This window comes from Argopecten irradians, chromosome 2 (assembly GCF_041381155.1).
Source record: "Argopecten irradians isolate NY chromosome 2, Ai_NY, whole genome shotgun sequence".
Taxonomy (NCBI): Eukaryota; Metazoa; Mollusca; class Bivalvia; order Pectinida; family Pectinidae; genus Argopecten; species Argopecten irradians.
In genome coordinates, this window is record NC_091135.1 from 50,239,470 (window position 1) to 50,251,568 (window position 12,099).

At 34.2% G+C, this 12,099-nt stretch overlaps 1 protein-coding gene across 1 annotated transcript; it reads left to right on the forward strand.

The window, feature by feature from the left end:
- The first annotated feature begins 300 nt into the window (after nt 1–300).
- On the forward strand, nt 301–1,681 carry LOC138317011 (uncharacterized). The gene has a single exon (XM_069258644.1). It carries the CDS (start codon nt 306–308, stop codon nt 1,221–1,223), a length of 918 nt encoding a protein of 305 aa, XP_069114745.1. The 5' UTR covers nt 301–305; the 3' UTR covers nt 1,224–1,681.
- Nucleotides 1,682–12,099: the final 10,418 nt, after the last annotated feature.

Sequence of the window (12,099 nt, forward strand, 5' to 3'; positions counted from 1 at the left end):
TAGTGTGCTATTATTGTGGTGATAGTCTGTTATTATTGTCGTGATTGTGTGTTATTATTGTCGTGATAGTATGTTATTATTGTCGTGATAGTATGTTATTATTGTCGTGATAGTATGTTATTATTGTCGTGATAGTATGTTATTATTGTCGTATAGTGTGTTATTATTGTCGTGATAGTCTGTTATTATTGTCGTGATAGTGTGCTATTATTGTCGTGATAGTATGTTATTATTGTCATGATTGTGTGCTGTTATTGTCGTAATAGCGTTCTTTTATAATTTCAGGCGTACTGTTGATTTCCATAATGATTCTGATGACGAAGAAAATGAAATGTGTCATGGCATTTGGATGTCTGATTCTGATGTTGCTTTTCATCCCACGTATCTCCAAAAGACAAAAGGCCCAGAGCGATCATCCAAACATCACTTTGTTTACAGCATGGAGTACATTTCCTGAAAGATATGAAGTATTTAACAACACGTTGCGGAATTGGCCATTGCTACAACCACATGTGAAGCTCTATCTGTTCACCAATGACTTCATACCGGGTCAGCTCGAGTATGAAAAGTTAGGATGGACAATACTACCCATATATCGAACAATCGAAGGTTGTGGTGTTGTAAAAGACTTGTATCTGAGAGTAATGCAACTTGAACCAGAATCAAAGGTATACGCTATGGTCAACGGCGATATTCTTTTAACAGGTAATTTTCTCAAAAACTTGCATGATATAACCTCATCGCCGTTACTTAAGGATAAAACGTACTTTTTAACAGGGAGAAAACTAAATATTACAAATGTTACACGGGAGGAAGCAAGTTCCTGGGAAAATATCGAAAGAGCTTCGAAAAGAGGGGTTTTGGTAAACGAGATGTGGGGAATTGACTATTACATAACACCTCCAAGCTATCATTGGCACTTGTACCCCGATTTTCAGCTTTGGCGAAGTTTTTACGATAATTGGATGATTTGGGACGCTAGACGAATGGGTTATATAGTGATCGATGCCACTCAGACACTTCTGGCTCCTCATCAAAATGCTCCTTATCCAAAGAATCGTGGTAATGTCTTCAATAACCTCAAATATATGAAAGTGAATCGATCTGTACTCTACACAAAAGGAACAATACCATGTTGTGAGTATCACACAGTGCTTGAAAACGACATGGTCACTCTAAAGAGACGAGACACAATACCTGACCGGTGTAATCTGTTGAATTAATATTTGTGTATATGATCCTTACTTCGGTGTACAGGTGTTTACGTGTTGTGGCATCTGCCTGATGAAATATATCTACCACTGAGAAAAAATGTAATGAATTGGGCCGATTGAACACCAAAATCAAAAGCCATATTAATGTTTCTGTTAACGTTGTGCCCACATCACAAACATGAGTTTTACTAACATTGTCGAAAGTAGAGTTTCATGTAATAAAAACAAACGCCTTGTGTGTTGTAAAACATATACAAAACAACTGTGCGGTCTAGGAAACAAATACCGATACCCTACTCGACTTTATCCTTCGATAGAACACCAGAAAGATACTTTAATCCTTATGATTACAGTCTTAATTATTATAGTATGGCTTTACCAGGCATTGGGAACAGCTACTCGAAGTGACGGGAATTCACGCCAATATAGCGATGAATACAAAAATAAAATGAGTTACGTGAGATGAATCATATATCTGTTTTTCCTGATATCAAATTATGAATCGTTTTGTTTATCTAATGTTAAAAACTCCACAATGCAAATCATTTAATTTTAGGCGTTTGCATAGTCATAATTAGACACGCTCACACAATTCATAACGTGACAATATATTTAACGTACACGTAGTTGTGTTGCGGCGTCCGATTCAAATCGCCTACGCGAAGGAGTTGTGATAATCCTCTAGAGACTTTCTTCAACTTTGTGATCACTTGAATTCTACTTTGATCAGTTCACATCTAAAATTACTTGAATACAGGGATGTTATAATGATATATGTCATTGTTTCCCCGGATTTAGGAGGTTTTTTTCCAAATGAATCATGACAGCTTAACGTCTGTCAATCACTTCGATAAACTCTACGCATATCGATTATAAGTATCGTAAAAGCTTCAGCTCTAGGATTTAGTTTTATGAATATGTCGAAGCATCCTGGCACACATATATCTGAGAATGAAGTAGTTACAGATTATATAATCATGGACCAACCAGGGTGCCCTAAGACCATTTTAGACGTATTAGAGATCTAGATCAAAACCGGTAAAAATGACCTCTACATGGTACAATATACGAGAAGGGTGGCAATCTCACAGACTGCCTACCTTTAGCGATTATAAAAGCACATTTCTAGCACATTGTCATAAAAACCGTTACTACCGTTGGAAAGAGCGATAAATTTCCTTTCAAAATCATCTTACACATCTATGCAAAGTGCCGTCACTAAGACGATTTAAGCCCCATTATGACAAACATTACTCTAGATTTTTGACAATCATCTACTTAAAATTCATAGTGTTTGTGAGATAAATAATATGCATGAGCGAGGCTCCCGCTGCAATAAGAAGTCTCTCTTCTCAAGACGCAACGTAGTTTATCTCTAGCGTCAACTAAGCACCAGAGACGTTGTTATATACTACATTATATGTGTGTTGATTTGCTATAAGCTCATCAGAGTTATTCTCCTTTTACTTATCGTTCCAATTATATAAATGCTACTTTGCTATCAATCTAGTTTATTTCTGAATCATAACAATGTTACAATAAATCTATTTTATTTCTAAAGTAATGTAAATTATGTATTTATGAGTCAAGGTTTTGTTATATTCTGAATATTTGTTATAATTAGTTTTCCGGATAATTTTGTATTCGTTTCCGTTTTGTATTTGATTATGTATATCTGCGTCAGAAAGGCGCTTATGGAAAATACAGAGAAGAGAAGGGAAGACTTGAATTGTTGTGATTTTATTAATGAGTATATGCAAAGAAAAGTATGAACAGCCGTACCGGTAACAACGTATCGAAAAAGGGGAATTAAACACATTCACACTGAACCCGTGTGTATGAAGATGAGTCTGTGAGCTTTCCATTCTTCTCGTATAGTACCATGTAGAGTATTATTTTTACCGGGTTTTTTTTATCTAGACCTCTAAAACAACTTAAAATGGTCTTAGGGCACTCTCTGGGTGCATGATTATATATAATCTGTAACTAATTCTTAGATTCCTGTAACCCGGCCTACTATGCCTTTCGGCCAGGTACGAAATGATCGCTATATGTTCTAGTAGAGCACTGCCTCTAAAATAACTCGGGCACAGTTTTCTAGACTTTTTTGTAGGTCTCTAACTATTTTAAGCATATACATGCATTTATGTATAATTTTTGTCCAAAAAATTATAACGACCGGTCTTAATATCTACTTTATCACTCTTAAGACGTGAAATTCATAATTTGTAGACTTGCGGTATAATTTTTCTTCGAAAAGACCATCATATTTATATGTGGAAACATAGTGATCTCAAACAAGTAAGATAAAATGCATACGTACATTAAATAATGATTTGCAAACACATTTCTTTGCACCAATAGCAGTAATACGCGCCAATTGTAGCTCTAAAGACGACACCATTATCTGTCTAAAAGTCTTTTGAACTACAATATTGCGGCTAGTACTACAGTTGTACTAGTATAATATGTTGTTTTCGTTTAGATAACTTATCCATCTCAAAAATTGTTGTCCTTACATGTCTTATATTTTGCATGAATCTAAAATGTTACAACACAGCGTTGCCGACACAACATTGCGATGTCATCAAAATGTGCAAAGCTGTACATAGTGCAACATTGAATATTTATCTTACGCACGTTACTCAAAGAGATACGGTAGTGCTTAACTATAGCAATGCTCCATTTTAACACGAGAATGTATACATGTGTTCAAACCTATTTTGATACATGTTCCTCGATCATACAATCAGTACTGAATACACTACTGACTGTTAATATTTGATAATAATGTTGATGCCTTTAGCTATATAAGACAGGACTGAACGATTTGTTTCAACAATAAGAGTATGGAGGGTTGCAAATACTCATGTATAATGTGTTGGCGCTATTAGGTATAATAAATAATTTATTGCCCTTTAGTTAGTGGTATATGACCACTTGTTCGCCCGCGACAATTCCCATTATCCCGAGGGTGAACAAATCGTCTTATACCATTAAATTAAATGTGCTGTATGTTTAAAGGTAGGTTTCGCCCAATGAAATATAAAGACTACGAAATTGAAATTTATCCTATACATAGATATAATCTTCAGATCATTTTCAATGCATACAGCGAACGAAAATGTTTGGTATCACAACACAAAATGTTTGGTATCACAACACAAAATGTTTGGTATCACAACACAAAATGTTTGGTATCACAACACAAAATGTTTGGTATCACAACACAAAATGTTTGGTATCACAACACAAAATGTTTGGTATCACACACAAATGTTTGGTATCACAACACGAAAATGTTTGGTATCACAACACGAAATGTTTGGTATCACAACACAAAATGTTTGGTATCACAACACAAAATGTTTGGTATCACAACACAAAAATGTTTGGTATCACAACACGAAATGTTTGGTAACACGAAATGCTTGGTATCACAACACGAAATGTTTGGTATCACAACACGAAATGTTTGGTATCACAACACGAAATGTTTGGTATCACAACACAAAATGTTTGGTATCACAACACAAAATGTTTGGTATCACAACACAAAATGTTTGGTATCACAACACGAAATGTTTGGTATCACAACACAAAATGTTTGGTATCACAACACGAAATGTTTGGTATCACAACACGAAATGTTTGGTATCACAACACGAAATGTTTGGTATCACAACACAAAATGTTTGGTATCACAACACAAAATGTTTGGTATCACAACACGAAATGTTTGGTATCACAACACAAAATGTTTGGTATCACAACACAAAATGTTTGGTATCACAACACGAAATGTTTGGTATCACAACACAAAATGTTTGGTATCACAACACGAAATGTTTGGTATCACAACACAAAATGTTTGGTATCACAACACAAAATGTTTGGTATCACAACACGAAATGTTTGGTATCACAACACGAAATGTTTGGTATCACAACACAAAATGTTTGGTATCACAACACAAAATGTTTGGTATCACAACACAAAATGTTTGGTATCACAACACAAAAAAATTTCACAGCACAAACTGTATCACAACACGAAATGTTTGGTATCACAACACAAAATGTTTGGTATCACAACACAAAATGTTTGGTATCACAACACGAAATGTTTGGTATCACAACACGAAATGTTTGGTATCACAACACAAAATGTTTGGTATCACAACACGAAATGTTTGGTATCACAACACGAAATGTTTGGTATCACAACACAAAATGTTTGGTATCACAACACAAAATGTTTGGTATCACAACACGAAATGTTTGGTATCACAACAAAAAATCTGGTGGGTAACAAAAATGTTTGGTATCACAACACGAAATGTTTGGTATCACAACACAAAATGTTTGGTATCACAACACGAAATGTTTGGTATCACAACACGAAATGTTTGGTATCACAACACAAAATGTTTGGTATCACAACACGAAATGTTTGGTATCACAACACGAAATGTTTGGTATCACAACACAAAATGTTTGGTATCACAACACATCTGGTAACAAAATGTTTGGTATCACAACACGAAATGTTTGGTATCACAACACAAAATGTTTGGTATCACAACACAAAATGTTTGGTATCACAACACAAATGTTTGTATCACAACACACAAATGTTTGTAACACACAAATGTTGTACACAACACAAAATGTTTGGTATCACAACACGAAATGTTTGTATTCACAACACGAATGTTTGGTATCACAACACAAAATGTTTGGTATCACACACACAAAATGTTTGGTATCACAACACGAAATGTTTGGTATCACAACACAAATGTTTGGTATCACAACACAAAATGTTTGGTATCACAACACAAATGTTTGTATCACAACACAAAATGTTTGGTATCACAACACAAAATGTTTGGTATCACAACACAAAATGTTTGGTATCACAACACAAAATGTTTGTATCACAAACAAATGTTTGGTATACAACACGAAATGTTTGTATCACAACACAAAATGTTTGGTATCACAACACAAAATGTTTGGTATCACAACACAAAATGTTTGGTATCACAACACAAATTTGTCAAATATGTATCCAATGTATACACAAATGTTGTATCACAACACAAATTTGGTATCACAACACAAAATGTTTGGTATCACAACACAAAATGTTTGGTATCACAACACGAAATGTTTGGTATCACAACACGAAATGTTTGGTATCACAACACGAAATATTTGGTATCACAACAAAAAATGTTTGGTATCACAACACAAAATGTTTGGTATCACAACACGAAATGTTTGGTATCACAACACAAAATGTTTGGTATCACAACACAAAATGTTTGGTATCACAACACGAAATGTTTGGTATCACAACACAAAATGTTTGGTATCACAACACAAAATGTTTGGTATCACAACACAAAATGTTTGGTATCACAACACGAAATGTTTGGTATCACAACACGAAATGTTTGGTATCACAACACAAAACATTTGGTATCACAACACAAAATGTTTGGTATCACAACACGAAATGTTTGGTATCACAACACGAAATGTTTGGTATCACAACACAAAATGTTTGGTATCACAACACAAAATGTTTGGTATCACAACACGAAATGTTTGGTATCACAACACGAAATGTTTGGTATCACAACACAAAATGTTTGGTATCACAACACGAAATGTTTGGTATCACAACACGAAATGTTTGGTATCACAACACAAAATGTTTGGTATCACAACACGAAATGTTTGGTATCACAACACGAAATGTTTGGTATCACAACACAAAATGTTTGGTATCACAACACGAAATGTTTGGTATCACAACGTTAGGTATCACAACATGAAATGTTTGGTATCACAACACGAAATGTTTGATATCACAACACAAAAGATTTGGTATCACAACAAAAAATGTTTGGTATCACAACACAAACAGTTTGGTATCACAACACGAAATGTTCTGTAACATAGAGTGCCGGAAATTACAGCATGTAATGTTTCACACCTTGAAAGTAAAATATTAATGTTTAATTATAACAATTGTTGGCCTTATGATGATATGACAGGACGGTTTGAGTCGTTGTCATTTATGGAATATGAGATATTTTATTTTCCCTGGGGGGAAATACGATGTTTTCACTCATACCTACACGTGTAATACTGGCTGGTCTAGAGCAATACACTCATGTCGCCTGAGGCATTTTGCATGACTACCCATGCAATAAAGCCCCATGACGTCACAACGTTAAAAAAATTACTATTTTTTGGGTACAATTTTAACATTTTTTCAGAACCTAGGCTGGATATACTTTAAAAGATACTAAAACGGGGAATTAGTTGAAAGTATCCTGTATGGAGAATTGACTTGCAGTCCCGTTTTCTTTCGAATTTATATCAAAATGGCGGAAAATCATAGTAATAAGATTGCAGTAAAACTTTGAGGTAAAAGAGGAAAATGCTCTTTCATAAGTGGATATGAAGGATATGGATATTTAACCCTCGGGATCACAAAATTATGTACAACACAAGGCTTGTCGAGGGTTGTATAACATTTTGTGACCCGGGTAGAGTATACCTATCCTTCATCATTCACCGGCCATGTGATTGGTTTCATTTAATCACATACATTGGTATAAACGTGAAGTACTATAATATTTTAAAGAATTCCTGTATCTAGAATGTCTTACATCAGTGACAGTAATATGAATAATTTCAACAATTTAACTTTTGTTCAATACTTTGATTGACATAAGACTGGCAAAACCAAAATGGCGTGCCTCTAAAGACATTTAGTCAAGTGACATATTAATGACGATGAAGATATTCCTTGCTTGTTGATGAGAAACAGATATATTTCATCACGTGGGATGGATGCGAAACAAGACTGAAAAACATTTAAACTAAATCACCTAGCGAGATAAAATATAACTGTTATTCATCAATCTAATACAGACTTTGTAATATACAGACTTTGCAAACAGAGAGTGTTGGGATATGGACAACTGATTGTCTAAAAATAGACTCGTGCTACGTAGGAATCATGATTTGCACAAGAATCATGCTATACATACAAAATGTATGTAGATGAGGTTTTATGTATTAAAGGTAATAAGGAAGATGTTTTGTTGATTTGTTTTTAACATAATATTCTTTAAAAGAACACTGGTTATGAAGCAAATGATAAAATTACATCGATGACCTAAGATGAGGTTACAACACCAAACAATTTTCCTGCGTTATTGATGTTAACGGTGAAGATTCATTTCGCTTTTGTCGTCTGCGGCGATGATAGTCAAAAACGCGTGGTAATTAGGACGATAGCGTTAAACATATGACGACACTCGTAATGAAAATTAACATTGATTATATTTTACATGTAAGTTAAGTGTTCAGAAGGTAATGATAAATGACTAATTAACGGTTAGCTAATAAATTTTTTGTGACTCGACAAAATTAACAATATCGTTTTTCATCCCCATTTTGAAAATTCAAATCCGTTCCGGAAAAGTAAAGGCGTTTAATAATTGCTCTTGGGTGACTTTTGGATTAAAGTAATTTTAGGTTATTAGGGCGCAGGGCCCAGTTATTCGTTAGCTGATGAGACTAATCAGTACTTTAAAGACAATTTTCAAATCACGATGGAAGGATTTCTTGTACAACTAATATAACAAAATAAAAACTAAAGTATTCTATTTCCTGCTTTTGACTATGTTGAGCAGGAATGGCAGACAGTGAACTAAATTCTCGTTACTTTCCAGGTATATCACTAGTCCTGTTATAATTATGATTAAAATGTATACAATTTAAAATGATACATCGTATTTTTATTTATAAATTTACATCTGTTTCTAACGTTAGTAGATTTACAAAACATTTAGCATAATTTGGTAGCTGACTTGGAGTTTTGATTTTACATGTTTTCACAGAAAAGAAACATTGTATAATGATATACATATAGCTCTATTCTATTCCAGCCAAAACCGATAAAATAACTTGTATAGGCTCCAGAATTGTTAGGGGGTCATTACAAGTCAAAATTCGGGTCAGGTCAAATCATTTAAATACAACAGTATATGGGAATGCTCGTGACATATCACATTGTATCGTATAATGCTTCTGATATCCAGCGATTTCGCCCGTGTAATACATTTAAATGTGTATGTGTCACTAGTGTAGTACGTGTTCATTTCATGAGATTTTGTAAAAAAAGTTTTAAATTTCGTTTCCCAATGTTCCAGCAGATATACATTTCTTAAGACACAGTGATAGTTAGTTATGTGTAGATTATAATGTATACATCTAGAACAGTTCATTTTACCATGATACTTGATGTGATAGCATTGTCCACAGTGAACCCATACACCTTACATAGGCGACACAAGATGTATTATGCCTCTTATGTTTTCTCATCCAAAAGTTTGTTCCACTTGTTGTTGTATGATTAGTTTCAAGAAGGTAAATGGGAGAATTAAAAATGAACAATGCATCAAGTTAAAGCAGACAATGCATGTTAAAATATTCGTGTTGAGATGTTGTTTAAATTGGTTGCAGATGCCTCTTGTATATTTGTAATCGTGTCACTTATAACCAGGTGACTTATATAAGAAATGACATTCAACATACCTAAAAACTATGCAAAATGTACCAGGGGCGCATTTGCAATCAGAAATTTGAAATACTTGTTTCATCTCAGCATGTGGTATTCCACTGTCATCTTATTTTAACACCCTATCCTTTACGTACATGTCACTTTACAAATTGTGTTACCAGAAGCGTTGCAAGGTCACATTACAAATACCATCCTTTGCTGATTAAAGCCGGTCAGAAATAACACCATTGCATAGACAAAACGTAGGCGGGCTACCAAGCAGGAGACTACATATCAAGCACTTTTCCGTTCCTGATTTCAAACGGCAGTTTCTACTTAATTACTTTAATAATAATCATTCTGAAGAAAGAAACTCTGTTGATAACGTTTTCTCGGCAATCGTCGCAAACGCATGTATTAGGGTACACTGAACATTTATGTAATAGATATCATATATGGATTAGATTTCGTTTTTATGTTAACCATGCTTGTATGGAGCAATTCCTCTAAGAATATATTATATGGGGCGCGTTACCACTAGTTCTGAAAACAGTCGCAGAAGTACATGTAGTGGCATTTTGTAAAGCGGTTTACATGCAAAGAACTGTTCCCGACATGAAATGCACCGAAGAATGCGGAAGATCTTCGGTATATTGTCAGATATATTCAACGATATCAATTCTGCGGAGTTCTGGCAATGCTTTCGTATGGTCGAAGCATTCGAAACAGCAAACCAGATAAAGTTGTTATGAAATGGAAATTCTATGAACTATTTTGTAACGAACGAGGACTTACTGGCTTCTGTGGCGAACATTACTACAAAAGCAGTTTGTCTTCAGCATGGAATCACGATATTTAAGTACATCTCTAAATGACCTTTAGGAACTGTGACGTTTGTAACAAATGGTTTGATATTGTTTATTTCATCAGCATATATGTTAACAAATAGTAATATCATCTTATTACGCGTGAAGTCTATATTTGATACACTTGTCGTAGTATTTGAAATACCAGTTCTCCTGTACTTTGCCACTTTTCAGATGAATTCTGACTTTCTGGAATACCCAATATGTGTAATAGTATTTCTTTCTGTCGATATCTTTCCATCATTATTTCATACTGTTTCAGTCTTTATATCGATAGGAATAGCTTTTCAGAAATATATCATCATTTCGTTTCCTTTCAGGGTAGGGGAGTTATTGAAAACCAAGAGCACCATTATATACAGTGTGATTACTTTCTGTGTACGTCTGGCATTTGCTGTCCCGACTATCACAATGCTATGTAATGCAGAATCTCTAGAAGTTCAATCGAAGTTTGAGTATGATAAGACCATAACCACGATGCTGATTGTAGAATCATTCGACAAGGAATTGATAAACGACTTGAAGAGTTTTAGCTTCTCACTTAGAACGTCGATTCTTCTATTTTCGCCTTGCCTCTGTCTCTTTGTTTTAGAATTAATTGGTATAAGCTACATTAAAGCAAATACACAGCTTCAATCGGCATCTTCGAAATCATGATTTCAGGTTGCGTATATGTCGTTGGCACATGTGTGCATCTTTCTATCAGCCGAGTTACCAAATTCAATAGTTTTATTTTATTATACTATATCCGGAATAGGTAATTCAGAAAATATGTTTGAAAATAGAAAACTGGATCTGGCCGGCATTGTTTGAGATTGTCTGACTTGGTTTGCCTCTGCGAGTACTTTATTTGTATGTGTTATATTCTGCAGAAAATTCAAAATTGCTTTCATGGATTCAGTTCGATGTTCAAAATGTAAGTAATTCACTGTTGTTAACACACTGTCATTATATTTCATTGATTTCATCTAATTTGTCCGAGTTCGCTTATTTGATTTGACAATTACCAAAAGATGAAGTTTCATCGCTTATGGATTTACTAGAAACACCAATCAAACGATCAGGCAAGTTGACATCAGTCAAATATTTAAGTTGTAGTCCTCTAATGTTTTAGACTATTTTACTGAAAGCAACTGTAAATATATCTGTTATTGTACTTGATAGGTAATTGCATAATTGAGAAGAAAGTGAAACAATGTCTTTGAATGAACGATTGATGGACGCAAGACTTGTTAATCGCTCCCAATTAAAATATTACCCGATACAAGCAGCTGTATTTTATATATAAAAAAATCTTAATAAATCATTAAGATTTGTCGATAAATTATCGAGTTTAAGTACAAGATGGATGCTCAAGAAAAGCTTCAAATTGAGAATTATAAACTACCAGATTTGGACGATATCATTATGTCAATTTACTGAGAAAATGA